This window comes from Symphalangus syndactylus, chromosome 13 (assembly GCF_028878055.3).
Source record: "Symphalangus syndactylus isolate Jambi chromosome 13, NHGRI_mSymSyn1-v2.1_pri, whole genome shotgun sequence".
In the NCBI taxonomy this organism is placed as follows: Eukaryota; Metazoa; Chordata; class Mammalia; order Primates; family Hylobatidae; genus Symphalangus; species Symphalangus syndactylus.
The window spans coordinates 30129120-30152618 of NC_072435.2; the positions used below are offsets into that span (position 1 = coordinate 30129120).

Below are 23499 nucleotides of genomic sequence, written 5' to 3' on the forward strand. Positions count from 1 at the left end.
ATTTAGTTTATATAAATATTATCATGGAGGCTGGGCGCAGTGGCTCATGCCTTAATTCCAACACATTGGGAGGCCGAGGTGGGTGGATCATCTGAGGTCAGGAGTTCAAGACCAGCCTGGCCAACATGGTGAAACCCCATGTCTACTAAAAACACAAAATTAGCCCAGCATAGTGGCGGGTGCCTGTAATCCCAGTTACTCAAGAGGCTGAGGTACGAGAATCGCTTGAACCTAGGAGGCAGAGGTTGCAGTGAGCCGAGATCACACTGCTACACTCCAGCCTGGGTGACAGAGTGAGACTCTTGTCTCAAAAACAAACAAAATTATCATGGGTACGGCTCATTCTGCTTCTTGCCTTCACTGTCAACCCCGTTTCCACATGTGTCCATGTTGGTTAAGTGGTTCGAGCCTGTTGTGACTGCTCTGTAGTGTCCCTTCGTTCTCACATGGCACATGCCATTTCTCAGTTCCCCAACATGAGTGGAGCATTTCAGGCTGTTCCCAGCACTCTGGTTTTGTTTGTTTGTTTGTTTTGTTTTTTTGGCTTTTGAGACGGAGTCTTGCTCTGTCGCCCAGGCTGGAGTGCAGTGGCGCAATCTCGGCTCACTGCACGCTCCGCCTCCCGGGTTCCCGCCATTCTCCTGCCTCAGCCTCTCCGAGTAGCTGGGACTACAGGCACCCGCCACCACGCCCGGCTAATTTTTTTGTGTGTGTTTTTAGTAGAGACGGGGTTTCACCATGTTAGCCAGGATGATCTTGATCTCCTGACCTCGTGATCCGCCCACCTCGGCCTCCCAAAGTGCTGAGATTACAGGCGTGAGCCACCGTGCCCGGCCCTAATTTTGTATTTTTAATAGAGATGGGTTTTCACTATGTTGGCCAGGCTGGTCTTGAACTCCTGACCTCAAGTGATCCGCCCGCCTCGGCCTCCCAAAATGCTGGGATTACAGGCCTGAGCCGCCACACCCGGCCCTCTTCTGTATTTTGTAAGGATGCTTTTTGGATTCAGAGCCTACCTTAATTCACTGTGATCTCATCTTAATCTACAGGTACATCTGCAAAGACCTTCTTTTCAAATCAGGTCATGTTGTGAGGCTCTGAGTGGACATGAATTTCGGGGGAGGCTGTTCCACCCACTGCACCATCCAATGGTGGCTCTTGCCTACAGTTATTACTGAGGGATTTCCCTAATGTTGGTTTTTATATTTCTTCTCTGCACCATAAAAACCTTGGTAATGAGACTTCTGTAAGAAAAACACGGCTTCTCTTTTTAATGAGGCCCCCTAAGTTTGCCAGTAACAAACCTATTCTTTCCAGCTTTGATGTTTTAGACAGAAACACGGTTTTCTTTTTAGAGGCAGCACAGCTTAGTGGCTGGGAGCACAGTCCTCAGGCACACGGCCTTGGTTTACATCTCAGCTTGATACTTACTCGCTCTGTGACCTTGGGCAAGCCACGGAATCTTTCTGTGCCTCCGTTTCTTCATCTGTAAAATGGAAATCATAATGGTACCTACCTCAGAGGGGAGCTGTGAAGATTCTATGAGTTAAAAGGTGCAGACCGGGCACAGTGGCTCACGCCTGTAATTCCAGCACTTTGGGAGGCCGAGGCGGGCGGACCACGAGGTCAGGAGATCGAGACCATCCTGGCTAACACGGTGAAACTCCGTCTCTACTAAAAATACAAAAAAAAATTAGCCGGGCGTGGTGGCGGGCGCCTGTAGTCTCAGCTACTCGAGAGGCTGAGGCAGGAGAATGGCGTGAACCCAGGAGGCGGAGCTTGCAGTGAGCCAAGATAGCGCCACTGCAGTCCGGCCTGGGTGAAAGAGCAAGACTTTGTCTCAAAAAAAAAAAAAAAAAAAAAGTGCAAAGGGTTGGCCGTGTTGGCTCACGCCTGTAATCCCAACGCTTTGGAAGGCTGAGGCGGGCGGATCATTTGAGGTCAGGAGTTCGAGACCAGCCTGACCAACTTGTTGAACCCCCATCTCTAAAAATTAAAAAAAATTAGCTGGGCATGGTGGTGCGCACCGGTAGTCCCAGCTACTCCAGAGGAGAATCACCTGAACCCACAAGGTGGAAGTTGCATGGAGCCGAGATCGTGCCACTGCACTCTACCTTGAGCGATGGAGCGAGACTCCGTCTCAAAAAAAAGGTGCAAAGTGCTCAAAGCCAGCTCCTGAATTTAGAAAATGCTCCGTAGCATCAGCTGTCATTTCTCTGGGCTGATCATCACCATCTTCATCATTGTTACCATCACACCAAGTTACTCCCCGACTGTAACCGCCCAGTGGGTTCACCTTGCCCACTGCCCAGATAGAGCCAATTTATCAAGACAGGGGAACTGCAGTGGAGAAAGAGTAATTCCCGCAGAGCTGGCTGTGCGGGAGACCGGAGTTTCATTTTTACTCAAATCAGTCTCCCTGAGCATTTGGGGAGCAGAGTTTTTAAAGATAATTTGGCAGGTAGGGGCTTGGGAAGTGGGGAGAGCTGATTGTCAGGTTGGAGATGGACTCACAGGGGGTTGAAGGGAGGTTTTCTTGCTGTCTTCTGTTCCTGGGTGGGATGGCAGAACTCGTTGAGCCAGATTACAGTCTGGGTGATGTCAGCTGATCCATCCAGTGCAGGGTCTGCAAACTATCTCAAGCACTCATCTTAGGTTTTACCATAGTGATGTTATCCTCAGGAGAAATCTGAGGAGCCAGAGGCTGTGTGACCCCCAAACCTAAATTTCTAATCTTGTAGCTAATTTGTCAGTCTTGCAAAGGCAGGTCCTTAGGCAAAAAGGGGTCTTTTCCAGAAAGGGCTATTGTCAATTTCGTTTCAGAGTCAAGCCATGAACCGAATTCCTTCCCAAAGTTAGCTCTGCCTATGCCCAGGAATGAACAAGGACAGCTTAAAGGTTAGAAGCAAGATGGAGTCGGTTAGGTGTGATTTCTTTCCACTGTCATAATTTCCTCAGTTACGGTTTTGCAAAGGCGGTTTCACCACCAGCAATCTGTGATTGTCCTCATGGCTCCAGGCCCCCTTAAACTCACCCCACCCCTACACCACACTTTGACCTTGAAGAACCACGTGTTCACACCCTCGTCCCCTCCTCCAGGCTCCGGATGGTGGAGACGCTGAGCAACTTGCTGCGCTCCGTGGTGGCCCTGTCGCCTCCAGACCTCCTCCCTGTCCTCTACCTCAGCCTCAACCACCTTGGGCCACCCCAGCAGGGCCTGGAGCTTGGCGTGGGTGATGGTGTCCTTCTCAAGGCAGTAGCCCAGGCCACAGGTAAGGGGGACTGTGGTTGGAGGGCCTGGAAGGACAGGAGTTCAGCCAGAGAAAATGCAGAGGTCAGGTGGATCGGAGAGATGGTGGAGAGAGGCTGTGAAACGGGGTTGAGGAAAAGGCTGAGAGGGAGGAGAACCTGATGGGGACAGATTTGCAGGGGTGTGGGAGAGAACATAGGGGTAGCAGTTCAGGTGAGGGAGGACCAGGCCTGTGTTGGGACAGGGGGCGTGGGGTGCACGGAAGGGGAGGGCTGGGGAAAGATGCTGGAGGCAGAGACAGCAGGATTTGGGGGCTGAAATGGAAGGTTGGGGCTTAGAGAGGTCTGAAAGGACTTTGACTGGAGGGATTGGAAGGAGTGGGAGGAAAGAACACGGTGTGTAGGGGGCCAGCAGCCTGAAGGGGCCCAGCCAGTGCTGGGTGGAAAGGCTGGTGATGTGGATGGCCTGCCGGCCAAGGGCCTGGAGTGCTTGGTGCTTATCATGAGGACACTGGGGAGCCATGCAAGGATTGTGAGCAGGCAAGGGGCAGCGTCCAGGGGGAAGAGGAGCAGGACCCCAGCTCTAGACAAGAGAGAAGAGGGCAGGAGAGATCTGGCAGACAGTGGGTGTCAGGGTGAGGAGGCAGGAGGAATGCCTCCAGGATCTCCATGGGTGACTGGATGGATGACAAAGCCATCAGCAGCTTGGGACCCTGGTGAGGGGCAGGTACCTGCAGGGGGCATTAATCACCCCAGTGTGGGGCAGGCATGAGCAACCTCTATCTTGGGCCCCCAGGGCCATCCAGGAAGTTTGGAAACGGGGGTCTGAGGCTCACCAGGTCTGGCTCAGAGCCCAGGGTTCGGGAGTGGTCAGTGTAGGAGGGATGACCACCGACTGGTGAATTCTCATCCGCCTGTGGAGAGGATGTGCTGGGAGCACTGGAGCTGGCTTAGGGCCGTGGGGACCAACGTTTAGAGAAGGCAGGGGTTTCAGGCTTTCGTGAGAGGACAGGGACTGAGAAAGGTTGACTTGGATCAGGAAAGAGTTACGGGCTTATGGGAGCCAGAGGAGATGAGACTCAAGATTCTCTCACTCATTCACCCACGATGGGTTTCGGGAGCACTGATGTCATACCAGACCCAGCACACACGGGGTCTGTTAAGAATACTCCGAGCTGCAGGTAACAGAAAACCCAACTACATTGGCTTGGACAAAGAAGGATCTGTTTTTCTCACAAAAGAAGTTGCAGATGCTGGCTTTCCTGCCCAACAATCCATGGCAGCCGGGGCCTCTTCCGCTCTCTCATGCCTCCGCCCTTGACGTATCGTGTTCACACTCACACTCCTCTCCGTGTCGCCTTGTGGCCCCCGTGGCTGCCCAAGTCCCGGGTTTGTTGTGAGTTGTTGGCCACTTTGGAGAATCCCGTCCCCTTTGACGTGTGATTTGATAACACCCCATCGGTGAAGCTCACACCGTCGGCTCTTCCATCTGTGGCAGTTTCGCTTCAGGTGGGAGGCCCACCCTCATGTGCTCTGTGCCGCGGCTGAGCGTCTGTGGACTGAAACGCGCGCTTGTTCACTCATTACAGATTGCTTTCCCTTTCATTGTTTTCTGTGTTAGGGTTAGGGTGTTATCTCGATAGGTGTAGGCAAGTTATGTTATCTCCATGTTTCATTTCAGAACAGAAAAGAGGTGACACACAGTATCTGGTGACAAGGGTGTGTTGGTTCTGATAGGTTGAGAGCTGCTTGTCACAGTTGTCACCGTGACTTGAGACTCCATCTCCCCAGCTCTTACATCCAAGTGCTCATGGGACCCAGCTCTGGACAGTAAGTGGGGCCAGAGCACATCCCACATGTGTAAGCTGGTGGCTCCAAAACAAGCCAAAGGGTCATTGGTCACTGTCAGAGATGTTCATGACCCGCCAGAGGAAAGGGTCCCTTGGCCTTCTCTGCTCTGTCCACACTCACTTCCCTAGTGATCTTGTCCTGCTTGTGGCTTTAAATCCCATCTGGCCCAGATATCTCTGCTGAGTGTGGTCATGTTCGTTCATCCACCGCTTTCCTGGCTCCACGTGCATGTCTGCTGGCTTCCTACAGCCAGTGTAGCTGGGGGCACGTTCCCCAAGCCATTTCTACCAAGTGAGTGAGTGTTAGACACAGGGAGGTGCAGGGACTCGCCACAAACACACACAGCTGGAGAAAATTCATCCAGGCCGCTAGAGAAGGGAGACACGCAGCCACAACTGTCACCCTCAACACCCCCACCCGCGCTATCCCCTGAAGGTCGGCAGCTGGAGTCCGTCCGGGCTGAGGCAGCCGAGAAAGGCGACGTGGGGCTAGTGGCCGAGAACAGCCGCAGCACCCAGAGGCTTATGCTGCCACCACCTCCGCTCACTGCCTCCGGGGTCTTCAGCAAGTTCCGCGACATCGCCAGGCTCACCGGCAGTGCTGTGAGTGGGGCGAGCCGCTCACCCTGGACCCCAGACGTCTTGGGGACCTGAGGCCACTCGTGTGTCAGGAAGGCTTCTGGGTGGACCATCGGCTGGGTCGCATCAGTCCTTCTCATGGGGTGCACAGCTTCCTCTCCTCCTTCCTGCACCCAAGCCTAGGGGATTCTCCTCTCCAGAGTCTAGCAGACCTAATGCCATGGCTGCCACGTACAGGACTCAGTAAATACTTCCTGGATAAAGGGAGAGGGAGGCAAGGAGGAGAGCTAGCTCGTTCTTACTGCCCTAAGAGCAGGCAGCCATGGGAGCTGGGATGTGGAGATGGGGTGAAGGAAGGAGGGCAGGTATTCCAAAATGTGGGGCAGCAGCATCCCTGGTGGGGTGGAGGTGTGGTCCCTGCCTTCACCAGGCACTGACGGCTCTTCCCCTGACTCTCCAGTCCACAGCCAAGAAGATAGACATCATCAAAGGCCTCTTTGTGGCCTGCCGCCACTCAGAAGCCCGGTTCATCGCCAGGTAAGCATGTGGGCCTGTGAGGCTACAGAGGGGGACTGCAGGCTCGGAGGTGAAAGGAGGGAGGGACTGGCAGCTGGAATCATCACAAATGCCCTGACCATCCTTGGATGAGAAAAGCATGAGCAGGAGGCCCAGCCCCTGAAGAGTAGGAAGGGACACCGTTTCCTTTCACAGGCCAGCTTCTGTCCCTTGGTAGTGCTGTCTAGAGAAGGCCCCTGGGCCCCTGTGGGTGAATCATGCTGTGATTGATTAGTGAGGTCTGCCTTGGCCTGGGCGCAGGCCCTGCAGCAGGAAGCCAGGGTTTGTTTGCCATGACAGTGAGAACAAATCCATTGACAGCTCACATCATGGAGCATTTCTTGGGTGCCCTGCCCTGTGCCACGTGCCTTATCTCATCAGTTCCTACCAGCAACTCTGAGATTGGTCTTGTTACCCTCACCTCCCGTTTATAGAAGGGGAAATGGAGACACGGGGAGGCAGACTAAGCCACTTGTCTCCTGCCACTGGCTCAAAGCAAGGACCATGCTGGGGTCCTGACCATCGCAGTCACCGGGGCAGGCGCCAGGCTCAGTTGTCTCCCTGACTCACCCTCCTCAAGCCTCGCCAACCCCTCAGGGCAGCTGAGATGAGAGGTGCTGGTGCACCTACTTGTGCCCCTCCCCAGTCCATGCTAGTGGGCAGGATCATTACTGCCTGGCCTTAGTTTCCTCATCTGTCACATGGGGCTATGTGATGTCTGGGGTCCCTTCCAGGCTCTGAAGATTCTTCTGGTTTTTGAGGAGAGGGTCTACACATGTCAAGGTCGAGGAGACCAGAGAAGGGAGGAGGCAAGATCGGGGAGATGCAGACAAGTCCCCTTCCCTGTCCTGCTCTCTCCCCAGGTCCCTCAGTGGACGGCTGCGCCTTGGGCTGGCAGAGCAGTCAGTGCTGGCCGCCCTCTCCCAGGCCGTGAGCCTCACGCCCCCGGGCCAAGGTGAGCTCCTGTGGCCCGTCTCTGCATCCCTCATTGGAGTTAACTCAGGCTTCCCCATTCCTTTTCAGAGGCCCATGCCCACCCCTTCCCCAGCAGGCCCCTGCCATCCCAGGCTCCTCTCTCCTGGGGGGGAGCGTCTTGGGCCGTGGCATCTGCATTCCTTGCCATACAGCAAACCACCCACTGCACCCTGGTGTAGCCAAGGATGTGGGCGCCTTCCAAAGCCTCTGGTGGGTCTTTTCTTAGAATTCCCACCAGCCGTGGTGGATGCTGGGAAGGGCAAGACAGCAGAGGCCAGAAAGACATGGCTGGAGGAGCAAGGCATGATCCTGAAGCAGACGTTCTGGTGAGAGTTGGGCAGTGGGTGGAGTTGCCAGGGGCTGTGGGCAGAGTGCCAGGGATGGGGTGGAGCCAGAGGAGCAGTGGGTGGGGCCAGTGAAGTGATGGACAGGCATCACTAATGCCGGTCATGGGGTGACTGAGAGCAGAGGTGGTGATCTAGACGAGACTGGTGCTTGGCACAAGGATGGTGACAAAGATCAGGAAGGAGGCAAACAGTGAAGGGTCAGTGACCCCAAGGAGAGGTATAGAAAGACGCTGACAGCGGCCAGGTGCAGTGGCTTACACCTGTAATCCCAGCACTTGGGAGCCCAGGGCGGGGAGATCACTTGAGGTCAGGAGTTTGAGACCAGCCTGGCCAACATGGTGAAACCCTGTCTCTACTAAAATTACAAAAATTAACCTATAATCCCAGCTACTTGAGGGGGCTGAGGCACGAGAATCATTTGAACCTGGGAGTTGGAGGCTGCAGTGAGCTGAGATCACGCCACTGCATTCCAGCCGGGGCAACAGAGTGAGACTTTGTCTTAAAAAAAAGAAAGATGCTGACAGCAAGGGAGGGCAGCCGGCAACATGAGGTTTCTGAGTTCCAGACAGGGCTGTGCGTGCAGAAAGGCCTTAAGGGACCCAGAGAGGAGCAGGTGACTGACACATGGTGAAGGGTCTTGACAGTCATGGAGAGGACATCCGTGGAGCGGTCACGAGGGCTCCAGAGAGCAATGTGGAGGGACCTAGGCCAGCAGCTGACCCAGGGCTGGTGACTCCAAGATCATGACTGCCGCAGAGAGGATGTCAGAGGCAGGAGGGCCGATGGCAGTTCCACAGGTGCCCTCAGAGCACCTGCTGTGGGCCAGGGCCAGTCTGGGCCAGGTCCCCCCACTGGGTGCTGAGCAGACAGCGGTGAACGGGCCCGGGCAGCAAGCTCAACTCTGCCTGCACGTGGGGCTCTACCAGCTGCTGACCTCAGGCCTGCCCCACACCAGCTACGTCAAAATCTTTGTAGGTGGAACCTGGCCTTGAAAACCTTTATTTATTTGTCTATTTTTATTTTTTTTGAGACGGAGTCTCGCCCTGTCATCCAGGCTGGAGTGCAGCGGCACAATCTCAGCTCACTGCAACTTCCGCCTCCAGGGTTCAAGTGATTCTCCTGCCTCAGTCTCCTGAGTAGCTGGGACTACAGGCACGTGCTACCACCCCTGGCTAACTTTTGAATTTTTAGTAAAGACGGGATTTCACCATGTTGGCTAGGCTGGTCTTGAACTCCTGGGCTCAAGTGATGCACCCACCTCGGCCTCCCAAAGTGCTGGGATTACATACCTGTAGGCATGAGCCACCATGCCTGGCCAAAAACCTTTTTTAAAAAACTATATCCTTGAGTGGTCTCATGTGTAGCCTGAGTAGAGAATCTCTGGTCTCGTGGTGACAGATAGGGAACAGGGGCAGGGCCAGACTAAGGGAGACAAAGGAACAGATAGTGACACCAAGGGAGAGCACAGAGACAGGGTGGCAAGAGGAGCTCGGCAGGTGGTGACTGAGCTGGGCAGAGGCATCCAGGAGCCCAGGCTTCTGGGAGCAGGCCGAGCTCTCTTTCCAAACTGTGTGAGTTCTAGAAAGGCTTCCCCTATCTTGTTCTCACCCCCCACCCCAGCGAGGTTCCTGACCTGGACCGAATTATCCCTGTGCTGCTGGAGCACGGCCTGGAACGTCTCCCGGAGCACTGCAAGCTGAGCCCAGGTACAGGCCCCAGGAGCGCTCACCAGCCTGGCAGCAGCCCTGCCCCCTCCTGAGTCGGCGTGAGGGTGGCCATCATAGGCGCCCCTCTCAGAACCTGCAGGGTCCTCTCCCCCACCAAAACCGAATGCTTCCTGGTGCTGAAACCCATTGCTTTTCTCCTTGGAATTTCCCCTTGTGGAGTAGATAGAATGTAGGCGATGCTGCTGTGATAAACAGGAGCTGGGTGTGGTGGCATGTGCCTGTGATCCCAGCTACTTGGGAGGCTGAGGTGGGAGAATCACTTGAGCCCAGGAGTTCCAGGCTGCAGTGAGCCATGATCACGCCACTGCACTCCAGCTGGGCGACAGAGTGAGACAATAAGTAAGTAAATAAAAATGGGCCAGAAGGCAGTGGGTCAGGCCAGATAGAATCTCTTTCTCTCACACGTAAGTGTACAGAGCAAGGGAGGTGGCCAGGGAAGGTACAGGTGTGCAGCTGTGTCCCAGCGATGACCCAGGGACCCAGGTTCCTGTGTCTTGTCCCTCTGCCCTCCAGAGGTTGTCACCCCAATGTCTGTGATCAAATGTAGCTCACTTCCCTGTTCTAATTGTGGGAGGAGGGACGCAGAGGAGGGAGGGGAGGCAACCAGATTCTTGCAAGGATGTGAGCCAGACATTGCACATGCTGCGTGGGTTCCAATCACATGGCTTTTCCCAGCTGGAAGGAAGGCCGGGGGCTGTAGTCGCCAGTGGGAGGCTAGGTCCCCCTCTAAAACGTGGAAGGCTTCGTGACTGAATAGCAAGAAAGGAGAATGGTCCTGGGTCCCATTAGCAGTTCTCCTCGCCATGTTCCCCCTCTAATCCATTGCCTTCCCTCTCCTCTCACTCACTCTCCTCCTTCCCAGGGATTCCTCTGAAACCAATGTTGGCCCATCCCACGCGAGGTGTCAGCGAGGTCCTGAAGCGCTTTGAAGAGGCAGCTTTCACCTGCGAATACAAATATGACGGGCAGAGAGCACAGGTATGGGGAGTGGGACGTATCCCTTCCACAGACAGGAGAACGTCAAAGAGCAGCAGTGTGGGGTCACTGAGGCCTGAGCTCCAAGCTGGCCCGCACCACAGACTGCCGAGCCCTTGCTCATCCCTCTGGGCTTCAGCATCCACCTCCATGTAGTGAGTGCATTCTTTTTTTCTTTTCTTTTTTTTTTTTTTTTTTTTTTTGAGACAAGAGTCTCACTCTGTCACCCAGGCTGGAGTGCGTTGGTGTGATCTCGGCTCACTGTAACCTCCGCCTCCTGGCTTCAAGTGATTCTCCTGCCTCAGCCTCTCGAGTAGCTGGGACTACAGGCGCCCGCTACCATGCCCAGCTAATTTTATGTATTTTTAGTAGAGACGGGGTTTCACTACGTTGGCCAGGATGGTCTTGATCTCTTGACCTCATGATCCACCCACCTTGGCCTCCCAAAGTGCTGGGATTACAGGCATGAACCATCGTGCCTGGCCTCTAGGGTGTGGTATTAACTACCTCACCAGCTTATCCGAAGCTACAATCCTCCAGAGTCCTGACCGATGATAGTAGGAGCTCATGAAACGTGGGCTCCACTGATGCTGCTGGTGGGTGTGGTCATTTTAACAGCTGTTCTGGGAGGTGCCTAATGACCCCTTCATGCTGTGACGTGCATGTGTGTCATGTGATCCAGGACCTCAGGCGTCCTTGGTCTTGGAGTCTCTAAGAATGTGTTGTGTCTCTTCTGTCCTGGCAAGTGTGGGGCCTTCTCACCTGGGGATAGGTAAGCAAGCGAAGTGGGTGGAAGCCACAGGGCTCGGGGCAGTTACAGAAAGTGGACCCCTGAGGAGACCAGCCCAGCCAACATGGTGAAAACCCATCTCTACTAAAACCACAAAAATGAGCCAGTGTGGTGGCATGCGCCTGTAGTCCCAGCTACTCGGGAGGCTGAGGCAGGAGAATTGCTTGAACCCGGGAGGCAGAGGTTGCAGTGAGCTGAGATGGCGCCACTGCACTACAGCCTCCACGATAGAGTGAGACTCCATCTTAAAAAAAAAAAGGGTGGATCCAAGAGACACAGGATCACAGATGGATCTCCAAAATAGTGTTGAGAAAAAAGACACAAGATGATTTATGATAGTGACAATGATTTCTTGACAACTGTTCCTTGAAATAATAACATACATATAAGATGCTATATATGCAGCCCTGCTCAATGGCTGTGACCAGACTGTCTTAAAATAAATAGACATAGAGGCTGGGCGTGGTGGCTTACGCCTGTAATCCTAACACTTTGGGAGGCTAAGGTGGACAGATAACCTGAGGTCGGAAGTTCGAGACCAGCCTGGCCAACATGGTGAAACCCTGTCTCTACTAAAAATACAAAAATTAGCCAGGCGTGGTGGTGGGCGCCTGTAATCCCAGCTCCTTGGGAGGCTGAGGCGGAAGGCTCTCTTGAACCTGGGAGGTGGAGGTTGCAGTGAACAGAGATCGCACCACTGCACTCCAGCCTGGGCGAGACTCCACCTCAAACAAAAAAATCAGAATGAGATCTACAGCATAATGACATTTAAACAAATCAGCGCCCACATGCAGCAAGGTGCACATGCTTACATGGTGAGAGGTGTAGGGGTTGGAAATGACAAGAAAATGGTGGTAGGGACTTCCAGAGACAGGGCTGGGAGGTGCTGTTGGAACTGAGGAGATGATTCGCTCAAGTCTCCACACCAGCTTCCCCTCCAGAGCTTCCAGAACCTTCTACCAGTGCAGGTGGGGTCAGAAGAGAAAGGTGAGGCCACATGAGGGGACTCAGCTGATTTCCCCTCCCTTCTCCCATCGTGACAGATCCACGCCCTGGAAGGCGGGGAGGTGAAGATCTTCAGCAGGAATCAGGAAGACAACACTGGGAAGTACCCGGACATCATCAGCCGCATCCCCAAGGTGGGCGTCTGCCACACACTTGCACCCTGCCAGGGTCTGTGGTCAGGGGTGCAAAGACCTGAGGCCCGTCTAGGCCAGCGTGGCACAGTGTGGGGTTTATTGGGAGGAGATCAGATTGCGTTTGGCTGCAAATGGCAGAGCACTCAGTCCTGTGCGGCATAAGCCAATATGATTTTTTCTCACACCTAGAGGCGGGCACCCCAGCACTGACTTGGCTGAGCACTGATGTCCCCCTGAACCCAGCGTATCGCTACCTCTATCCCCTGCAGTCCTTGGCTGGCTGGCTTTTAGTGCCAATGCTTGTCCCCTTAGAGTTTCCCAAACAGATGTCACTCTTCCAGACAGAAAGAGGGAAAAGGGATTCTAGCTTGAGTTAACACTTTCCTGGACACCTCCCACCCACACCCCCTCCCCCGCCGTGGACTCCAGCTGGGAGTCACCGTCCAGCACTGGGTTCCGTGGCCACCCTAGTGCAACAAAGCCTCGGAAAGCAGAGTCTAACTCTGCAGCCTCTCCAGCCAGGAATGCATGGAGAAGGAGTCAGGACGAGTTTGGAGGGGGCCAGCCCGTGGATAGGTCCCAAGCCTCAGAAATAGACGCTCAGAGTCATACAGGGCTGGGCCTCACAGGCCCCAGAGTTGGGGACTTCTCTGCACCCAGTAGGGGTCTTGTGCCTGTTCGAGGAGTCCCCTATCAAAGAGCCTTTCTCTTTGCCTGCCCCTTATTAAATAGGAAATAAGTTAGTTAAGAAAGCAGGGGGCACAGTGCCCAGCTTTCTGCCTGGTCGAGACGGTGACGGTGAGAGGCACAGTTGAGTGCATGTGTTAGGGGAGCTCCTGTTCAGTGCCAAGCACTGTTTTTTAAATCGATTTTCTTAAGATGTAATTTCCATAAAAGTTAGTGATTTTCAGTGTGCACTATGCTGTTTGATGAGTTTTGAAAAGTTGATACACCCAAGTAACCAACACCCCAATGAACGTATAAAATATTTCCACATTCTCATCATTCTAACATATTTCCGCTGGGTGCAGTGGCCCACGTCTGTAATCCCAGCACTTTGGGAGGCTGAGGCGGGTGGATCACCTGAGGTCAGGACTTCAAGACCAGCCTGGCTGACATGGTGAAACCCCGTTTCTACTAAAAATACAAAAATTAGCTGGGCATGGTGACAGGTGCCCCTATAATCCCAGCTACTCAGGAGGCTGAGGCAGGAGAATAACTTGAACCCAGGAGGCGGAGGTTGCAGTGAGCCGAGATCGGGCCACTGTACTCCAGCCTGGGTGACAGTAAGACTCCATCTCAAAAAAATAAAAATAGAAAATCAAATATTTCCTTGTGTCCCTGGCCAAGCAAGGCCCCCTCCTCTGCCCCACACCATGCATGCGCCAGAGGCAACCCCAGGTCTGCTTTTTTGTTGCCACAGGTTGGTTTTACCTGTTCTAGAGCTTCCTGTTGGTGGTATAATGTGGCACTAGTCTCTCGCATCTGGCTGCTTTTGCTCATTCGTTCAGCAAGTATTTATTGGGCATCTGCTCCGAGCTAGGCCCCGTGCTGGAGGCTGGGAGTGTAGCAGGCCTGCCATGGTCTCTGCCCTCACTGACCTCACAGCCCAGCAGAGTAGGCAGACCTTCACCAGGGCGTCCTGCAGCTGGCTCTGTAACTACACGTGGAGATGCGGGCTCCACGGGAAAGGACCAGCATTCTGTGAACCCATGTAACAAACAGGCCTGGCCGGGCGCAGTGACTCCTGTAATCCCAGCACTCTGGGAGGCCAAGGTGGGCGAATCACGTGAGGTTAGGAGTTCGAGACCAGGCTGGCCAACATGGCGAAACCCTGACTCTACTAAAAATACAAAAATTAGCCGGGCGTGGTGGCATGCTCCTGTAGTCCCAGCTACTTGGGAGGCTGAGGCAGGCGAATCACTTGAACCTGGGAGGCAGAGGCTGCACTGAGTGGAGATTGCACCACTGCACGCCAGGCTGGACAACAGAGGGAGACTGTCTCAAAAAAGAAAAGAGGCCAGGTGTGGTGGCTCACGCCTGTAATCCCAGCACTTTGGGAGGCCAAAGCAGGCGGATCACTTGAGGTCAGGAGTTCGAGACCAGCCTGGCCAACATGGTGAAACCCTGTTTCTACTAAAATACAAAACTTAGCCAGGTGTGGTGGCATGTGCCTGTAATCCCAGCTACTCAGGAGGCTGAGGCAGGAGAATTGCTTGAGCCTGGGAGGCGGAGGTTGCAGTGAGCCAAGATCGCGCCACTGCACTGCAGCCTGGGCGACAGAGCTAGACTCTGTCTCAAAAAGAAACAGGCGTGGCTTAGACTTGGTGTCAGGGAAGCTACCTGGCTCCAGGATACAACATGAATGCTGCCCCCAGCTTGGGCAACAGTGTTCCCTTGAGGGAAAAGAAGGCTTCCCAGTGGAGGAGACGGACAGGGGCAGGCATTCTAGAGGGGACGGCATGTGCAAAGGCCCATTGGTGGAAGAGGCATTGCCCATTTATTTGAGAAACAGGCTTACGTGCTGGGCTGAAGAGAGGCTCAGGGGGTCAGGTGAGGCAAGGGACAACCCAGGCTGACCAGGGAGAGTCCCCACCGCTTTGGGGAATCATGGGGATGGTTTTTAGCAGGGAGGTGCTGTGATCGGATTTGGGGCTTGCCAGTGTCACCCTTGCTGCTATGGGGAAGCTGGATTGGAGGGGGTCGGTGCCGGACAGGGAAGCCCAGCAGGCGAGGCTGAGCAGGGAGTTGGTGGGAAGTGGACGGCTTAGGAAATCATCAAGTTCACTGAGGACCTGAATGTGGGTGACAGGAGGAGGGAGATGACAAGAGCTCCTGGGTTTCCAGCTTGTGGGACCAAATATTACATTCTCAGAAACAGTTTCTGTTTCCTCTTGGTGGGGGATAAGAGAAAAGCATCTGTGTGCACATTCCTCTTTGTTAGTGCATCTTGAGGGCTGCAGAAAGAAAGGGGAATTTATCTCCCCGTGTTTGTCTTTCCATCTCATCCTCCACCTCTCACAGGCCCTGGGTCTCTCCCTTCACTTTCAGATTAAACTCCCATCGGTCACATCCTTCATCCTGGACACCGAAGCTGTGGCTTGGGACCGGGAAAAGAAGCAGATCCAGCCATTCCAAGTGCTCACCACCCGCAAACGCAAGGTAGCATCACCCGCTCCACTGCCTGCCAAGGCCCCGTACTTCCTCATCTTTCACCCAGTCCTGGCTGCGGGTCCTGCCCAGTGCGCAGAAGGGCAGAGTGTCAGTCTGGATGCAGTTCTCTCAGCCTTCTGCAGAATGGCTGCCACAGCTCCAGCCATCACATTCTCATCCCAGCATCCCAAGTAGGAAGAGGGGAAGGGCCCTTTTCCTGCATCTCTGTTGTTTTACTATGAAAGAAGATCCGTTCTGGAAACCCCCACAACCTGCACCCCACAGGTTTCCCCTTTTCCATCTCATTGGCCAGAACTGTGCCATGTCACTGCTATTAGCTGCAGAAAAGGCTAGGAGAGCAAATATCTGGTGAAAGGGAATGAGGTTGTTGGAATTAGCTGAGAGCCGTTACGATCCAGCACCCGGAGCCAGCAGCATGGCCGCCCTCACAGATGGGCAGCCAGTTAGGTGGGGTGAGAGGGAGACCGGTAGATGAATGCTGTCGGCCTCAGGCACAGTGCCCCATCTCACCATCCTACACTCATGAACTCCGTTGTGCCCCGACCCAGGAGGTGGATGCGTCCGAGATCCAGGTGCAGGTGTGTTTGTACGCCTTCGACCTCATCTACCTCAATGGAGAGGTGAGTTCCGGCTTCCTGTCCAGGGGCAGCTGAGGGGTGATGGGGTGAGGTGTGAGCCTGGCAGCTGCCCATCTGACATCCATTTCCGACTCTGCCACTTCACACGGCCAGGAGGCCACACTTGGGCGGGAGCTCTCAAAGTGTGGTCTGAGGACCCCTGAGGTTCCTTAAGATTCTTTCAAGGACATCTTCGAGGTCCCTCTCTTTCCGATTCCACATTGGCGTGAGGTGGATCTTCCTCATGTCCTGCAGCCAGAAGGGTGTGTCGCAGAAGCATGCAGGAGAATCCAGCCTCTGTTAAGCCAGACATTAGAGGGTTTGCAAAAGTGTAAAATAATGCCTCTAGTCTCACCAAGTTTTCAAAACATAGGTTATGTTTCATCAAAATATGTTATTTAGAGCCAGGCACTGTGGATCACACCTGTAATCCCAGCACTTTGGGAGGCGGGAGGATCTCTTGAGCCCAGGAGTTCAAGACCAGCCTGGGCAATATAGAAAGACCTTGTGTCTATTAAAAAAAAAAAAATTATTTGGGTTAGTATATTGGATTTATTTTTTTAATTTCTCATTTTAAATTTCTAATATAGTGTAACTAAAATATTATGTAACCCACATGAATAAGCTCTATGGAGTGAGTCTTGAATAATTTTTTTTTTTTTTTTGAGATAGAGTCTTGCTAGTCACCCAGGCTGGAGTGCAGTGGCACGATCTCAGCTCACTACAACCGCCTCCTCCCAGGTTCAAGCGATTCTCCTGCTTCAGCCTCCCAAGTAGCTGGGATTACAGATGTGCACCACCAGGCCCAGCTAATTTTTGTATTTTTAGTAGAAATGAGGCTTCACCATGTTGGCCAGGCTAGTCTCGAACTCTTGATCTGCCCACCTCGGCCTCCTAAAGTGCTGGGATTGCAGGCATGAGCCACCACTCCTGGCCTTGAGTAATTTTTAAGAGTGTAAAGAGGTCTCAAGACAACAGTTTGATAATGGCTTGCTTTAGGGTGTCAGGAATCTGGAGCTAGGCCACATGCCGTCATTCCAGCCCTAACCTTCCTAGCTGCGTGGCCACAGATGAATAACTCAGCCTCTCTGTGTGTCAGTTTCTTGATCTACAGTAAGGAGCTAAGAGTGGCAGGTGCCTTATCTGTTAGGGTGAGGGCTAAACGGTGGGATAGGGGTGTGGAACTCAGTAGCTAGTACGTGGAAGCTCTCAAAAAAAATTAGCTGCACTCATCATCATCCCAGATAATTTTTTTTTGAGACGGAGTCTCACTCTGTTGCCCAGGCTAGTGTGCAGTGGCGCGATCTCAGCTCACTGCAACCTCTACCTCCTGGGCTCAAACGATTCCCCTGCCTCAGCCTCCCGAGTAGCTGGGATTACAGGCATGCACCACCACATCTGGCTAATTTTTTGTATTTTAGTAGAGATGGTGTTTCACCATGTTGGCCAGGATGGTCTCGATCTCCTGACATTGTGATCTGCCCTCCTCAGCCTCCCAAAGTGCTGGGATTTACAGGCATGAGCCACCGCGCCCAGCCCATCCCAGATGATAATCTGGTAGATGAACAACGATCTTGTGACAACTTGGTAACTTCTGTCTTATTAATGAATATTGATCAATCATCTTTTCAGGTTTGTTGGCCGCGTGCATTTGTTCTGTGACTTACCTACGTGTGTCTTTTGCCTGCCTGTCTGGTGGGTTCTCACTCATGTCTTCCTGGTCTGAAAACGTTTTTTCTCTGCTAGGCCCATCTGTCCTTCGCCGGGACAGGTGGAGCTGGTAGTGGTTCTAATGCAGAGATGCCTTCGGTGCCCAAACCCCCAATTTTATGCTGCAAACTGATGTTTCACTGCATGAAATTACTGTAGGAAGACAGTCGGAGTCTGATTTTTGTTTCCCGTGATGTCTGGGGAGAGGAAAATCAAGCATCAGGTGCTTTCCAAACGCTGGATACTTCGTGGGTTTTTCTGCAGGATTTGATCATCCCTGCTCAGTTCGTTCCTTTGTCTCCCATGAGCATTTCAAATATTTCTTCTCATTCCTTCAAATACTCCTTTAAACTTTGTCGATGGCCTATTTTGCTGTATAGGATTTGTTTGAGCTAGTACTTTTACAAATTTTTTTATTAGTAGTAGTTGAACATGGATGAACTATTTTTATGTAGTCAAGTATATCATTTTTTTTCTCTTTAATGTGTCCTCATCCCCAAGATTTTTTTTTTGAGACACAGTCTCACTCTGTCGCCCAGGCTGGAGTGCAGTGGTATGATCTTGGCTCACTGTAGCCTCCGCCTCTGGCGTTCAAGTGATTCTCCTGCGTCAGCCTCCCAAGTAGCTGGGATTACAGGCACCCACCACCACACCCAGCTAATCTGTGCATTTTTAGTAGAGTCGGGGTTTCACCATGTTGGCCAGGCTGGTGTTGAACTCTTGACCTCAGGTGATCCACCCACCTCCGCCTCCCAAAGCACTGAGATTACAGGCATGAGCCACCGCAGTAGCCTACATTTCTAATTTTAGAGCTTCTAGTAGCCATATTAAAAGGTAAGAAGAAACAGATAAAATCATATTTTCTTTAATCCAATGTCTAAGATATTATCCTTTCAATGTGTGATGAATATAACAAATTATTAACATGGAATTTTACACTCTTTTCTTGGATTAAGTCTTCTAAAGCCAATGACTGTTTTGCCCTTAGCACATCTCAGATTGAACTTGCTGCATTTCAAAGGCTCAATTGCTACACATGGCTGGTGGCAGCTACACTGGGTAGCATGGGCTCAGCTGATCTTCCCAGACATGCCCTGAGTAGGTATCGCTGCATTTTACAGATGGGAGCTCTGAGGTGCACAGAGGTAAATGCTTGCCTGAAGTCACCAGCTAGGAAGTGTGTGGCTGGGATGTAAACCTGAAATGGTCTGACTGTAGATAAATTGTACCTGCTTAACCCTTGTGACTCCTCTCTCTCATCTTTTCATACAAAATATTCATGAGCACAATTTTACAACAGAAAAAAACTGTCGACGGAAAACACGTGGATGTCTCCCTGGAGGGCAAGCGGTGAAGGTAGTTTAACATCAACACACAGAAGCCCTGGGCAAAGGGCAGACCAGAAACACTGTGCGTGGATGGGAACCGATTGAACAAAAGAGAAAAGCAATTCAAAGCCACATGACGGATTAGTTAATGTTGATATGTGGAGACAACTGCCTTGTCCTTTGTTTAAAAACATTCAGATCACCCCCTTCCTCTCTGACACGCACTCTTGCAAGGTCCAGCTGGAACTGATTTCAAAGCAAAACACAAAACTGTAAAGGTACTGGAAGAACTCAGTGAAAACTTTTGGAATTCTAAGGAAAGGAGGACTCTTTAAAAATTATCTTGGGGATGAGGCTGGGTGCAGTGGCTCACGCCTGTAATCCCAGCACTTTGGGAGGCTGAGGTGGGTGGACCGCTTGTGACGTGCACCTGTAGTCCCAGCTACTCGGGAGGCCGACGCAAGAGAGTCGCTTGAATTCAGGAGGGCGGAGGCTGCAGTGAGCCAAGATCGCACCACTGCACTCCAGCCTGGGCGACAGAGCGAGATTACGTCTCAAAAAAAACAAACTGATGAGATGCCCATAAAGTGTTAATTCAAGCTCCAGTGAGGCCGCAGCCCCCCGTCTGATGCTCCTGAAGTCACCGATTCTAAGTGGTGTCGGGCCCTCTTGCCAGTGACTAGCCCCGTGCTTTAAGCTCTCGGAATCCTAACATCGGGGTTCTTCCCTCTCAAGGCTTTCCACGGACCCTGTCACTAGCTGTGACCCGCACATGTCCTGTTCGCCTCACATTTAGGGCTTATTGTCTTTATTTTCACAAAGATGTCTCATCTCTCTTCTCCACCCCGGCCCTGCAGTCCCTGGTACGTGAGCCCCTTTCCCGGCGCCGGCAGCTGCTCCGGGAGAACTTTGTGGAGACGGAGGGCGAGTTTGTCTTCGCTACCTCCCTGGACACCAAGGATGTCGAGCAGATCGCCGAGTTCCTGGAGCAGTCGGTGAAAGGTGAGGGTGCTCACTCTTCTCTCCCGAGGTCTGCAGCTTGCGCTGACCCCGGCCTCCCAGCCTGTCCCCAGTCCTGGGCCGTTTGACCAGAATCCTGCCTGCTCCGGCGCTTGTGAGCAAGGGTTTCCCAAGGACCACGCTTCTGTGTCTCTCTCAGACTCTTGCGAGGGGCTGATGGTAAAGACCCTGGATGTTGATGCCACCTACGAGATCGCCAAGAGATCACACAACTGGCTCAAGGTGATTCCCGCCCCCCAACTGGGCCTTCCCCGCCCCGGGTCTGGAGGTCTGTCCCAGCTGGGCAGTGGATTTCAAGTCTCCACTGTGTACCCTGTCTGAGCTCAGGGCCCCTTTTCACAATCCTACCCCAGCCCCCTGCTGCAGCCGAGTTCAGACCTTCTCCCTGCTGCAAGCCCTGGCTCACGAGTTCTGATTGAGAACGGCCCCAGCCTGAGCACTGCAGATGCCACGAGGTGCAGCGTAGATGAGGTTTCTCTCTCCTGAGCCTGCCGCCCGTGTCGGGCCAGGCTCTTGAGCAGGAATTCAGCCAGGACATGAATAAGAGAAAGGCAGGCAGGAGTGGGCGCCATGAAGAAAAGCAAGTCAGCTCCCGGCCAGTGAGGAGGGGCTGGGAGTGCCCTGGATGATCAGGAAGAGCCTTCCCCAAGGTGAGGGACAGAGCACTAGGGAGGAGAACCCCCGGTGCAGAGACCCTGAGGGAGGAGCAGGCTCTGCGTGTGCAGGGAGCAAGGGCAGACGAGGCGCAAGGTGAGCTCAGAGTGGGGAGCAGGCCCCACCCAGATGACGCAGCACCTGGAGCCACTGTGAGATAAAGCTGGATCTGCCTCTTGAGGGTTTCAGGAAGTCAGTGGGGGTTCCGTGCCGGGAGTCACAGTCGGGTTGTCATTGTGCAAAGCTCCTAGGGTTTCCCCTCGAGCGGAGGGTGGGTGTGATGAGGGCCAGCAAGCAGGAGCCTGTCATTAGTAAGAGTTGATGGATGTTTGAGTGGAGAGGGGCAGTGAGGGGTGGACGAGGAGACCGGAACGGGAGGCATTGTGGCGCTGAGCCGGCCAGGCCTGCTGACCAGCTCTTCCTGTGTGCTTATGTCTGTCTGTGGCTGGTTTCCCTCCAGCACAGACCTTTCCTGTCTCAGGAAATAGCACTGTTGTGCCCCCAAGGCTGAGCTTCTGCCTGGCACATGGTTAGCACTTAGTGAACGTGTCTGAATGAATGAGAAAATGCTCTCCCTTTGGAGGTGTGGCCGGAGTGAGTTGGCCACGTCTCTGTACTGAGGGAAAGAGGGTGTCAAGGCTGACTCCTGAGGTCCTGTCAATCCCACCTGCATTTCCCATTTGTTCTTATTTATTTATTTATTTCGAGACGGAGTTTCGCTCTCATTGCCCAGGCTGGAGTGCAATGGCACGATCTCAGCTCACTGCAACCTCCACCTCCCACCTCCCGGCTTCAAGCAATTCTCCTACCTCAGCCTCCTGAGTAGCTGGGATTACAGGCACACGCCACCATGCCCAGCTAATTTTGTATTTTTAGTAGAGATGGGGTTTCTCCATGTTGGTCAAGCTGGTCTTGAACTCCCGACCTCAGGTGATCTGCCCGCCTCGGCCTCCCAAAGTGCTGGGATTACAGGCATGAGCCACGGCGCCGGGCCCCATTTGTTCTTATGTAAACCTAGAAGCCCTTCCTATGTCCAGTCTCTTCCCAGGGGCCATCCTTGGGGTTCCTTCTGGAAGTTCCCTTCAGACTTGCCTCCAGTCCCTCCTCAGTCCACTGAGGAGCCCCTCCCCAGCAGTGAGGTCCCCGCCTTGGACGCTCCCCCTTCTCATCTCTTGCCTCCCCTTTTCCCAGCTGAAGAAGGACTACCTTGATGGCGTGGGTGACACCCTGGACCTGGTGGTGATCGGCGCCTACCTGGGCCGGGGGAAGCGGGCCGGCCGGTACGGGGGCTTCCTGCTGGCCTCCTATGACGAGGACAGTGAGGAGCTGCAGGCCATATGCAAGGTCCTGGGGGACTGGGGCTGACGGCAGAAGCAGGAGGGAAGGAGATTAGACTCCCGGGGGACTTCCTATTGCACAACCCAGACCGAGGGGCACTCACATTCCCCCGTGAAGGATCCGTTCTCCCCAGTTTTTGTTTACTTTTTCTGGTTCTATAAGCAACTCTTGCTTCATATAGAAAAACAGGCTGGGATAGAAAGGTGTCAGGAATGTGTGTCAGTGAGAGATTGAGATTAGCTACAAATAGTGGTGGCTCACATAAGAAAAGGATTTTTTTCTTATGAAATGAGAAGTGTGGAGGGGCAGTCTGATGCCATTAGGGATTCAGGTTCCTCCTGTCTCTCCTCACATTTTTTTTTTGTCATGTGCCTCTGGCCTCATCATCACAATGTGGCTGCAGGAGTTCCAGCCCTCATGGCCATGGCTGCTCCACACACCAGGAAAGAGCAAAGGGGGTTGGATCCTGAGTCAGCCTCAGCCAATGAACACCTTCTGCTCAAGTTCTGTTGCTCATCACTTTGCTCCATGGCTCACCCCTAGCTGCAAAGAATTCTGGGAAATGTGAATTGATTTTTTTTTTTTTTTTTCAAGTTAAAGATTTTCTTAAAGCTGTGCGCATTTTGGACTAGATTTTCTTATGTATTTCCTATATTCCCCTCGCCAACAAATTTGGGTCTTTTACCACAGAAACAGAACAAAATATCACCTAGAATCCCACCGCCCAGGGACATGCAGTAGTGACATTTGAGGGAATGTTTTATTTACATTTTCGCAAAGTTGTTATCCTTCTCTATGAGTAATTTTCTTTTCTGCCTTTTTACCCTGGAAGTACTTTATTTTCAATGTTATATATGCCCTTAATCAATATGGCAACAGGACTTGAATGCCTGCACAAAAATTTTCAAGGGCTATGCGCCAGTGTCCTGAACCAGCTCCCTGTGGCTGTGTGGGGAAGTTGTTGCCAGCTTTGTTCTTATGGGTAACGTGATTACTTAGTGTCCATTAACCTAAATGATAAGTGACAGAAGTGATTTTTATAATTCACAAATATTTTGGCCACCAGTCTACATTGTCACCATTTTGCATTATTTAGAATAGATTTTTAAACGAGCTGTTGTCAGGACAAAAGGCAAAAAAATCCTTAAGATTCTCAATGCAAAAGGGGCTTTCCAGGTGACATTTATGTTGGTCATTATTGCCCACTTTCTGCGTATCTGCCAGCATCGAGCATTACTGCTAATTTTTAGCCTTTCCTGTTTTGGTAGGTGAAGGAAGCTCTTGGCAGTGTTCACATTGGAGACAGGCCGGGCATGGCCACTCACGCCTGTAATCCCAGCACTTTGGGAGGCTGAGGCGGGAGGATCACTTGAGCCCAGGAGTTCGAGACAAGCCTGGGCGACATAGTGAGACCCCACCTCTACAAAAACTTTTTAAAAAAATTAGCCAGGTGTGGTGGCGCAAGCCTGTGG

General features: G+C 52.8%; 1 protein-coding gene across 5 annotated transcripts in view; it reads left to right on the plus strand.

Moving 5' to 3' along the window:
* LIG1 (DNA ligase 1) overlaps positions 1-23499 on the plus strand; it is a 56320-nt gene that overhangs the window by 27892 nt on the left and 4929 nt on the right. For all 5 annotated transcript variants that reach the window (XM_063615789.1, XM_055235822.2, XM_063615788.1 and 2 more), the window contains 13 exons: positions 3100-3272; positions 5536-5702; positions 6139-6215; positions 7097-7188; positions 7435-7534; positions 9176-9261; positions 10145-10260; positions 12091-12186; positions 15238-15348; positions 15909-15980; positions 19873-20017; positions 20175-20257; positions 21881-22033. In XM_063615789.1, coding sequence (XP_063471859.1) covers positions 3100-3272; positions 5536-5702; positions 6139-6215; positions 7097-7188; positions 7435-7534; positions 9176-9261; positions 10145-10260; positions 12091-12186; positions 15238-15348; positions 15909-15980; positions 19873-20017; positions 20175-20257; positions 21881-22033 — 1471 coding nt within the window. The remainder of the gene's footprint in view (positions 1-3099; positions 3273-5535; positions 5703-6138; positions 6216-7096; positions 7189-7434; positions 7535-9175; positions 9262-10144; positions 10261-12090; positions 12187-15237; positions 15349-15908; positions 15981-19872; positions 20018-20174; positions 20258-21880; positions 22034-23499) is intronic.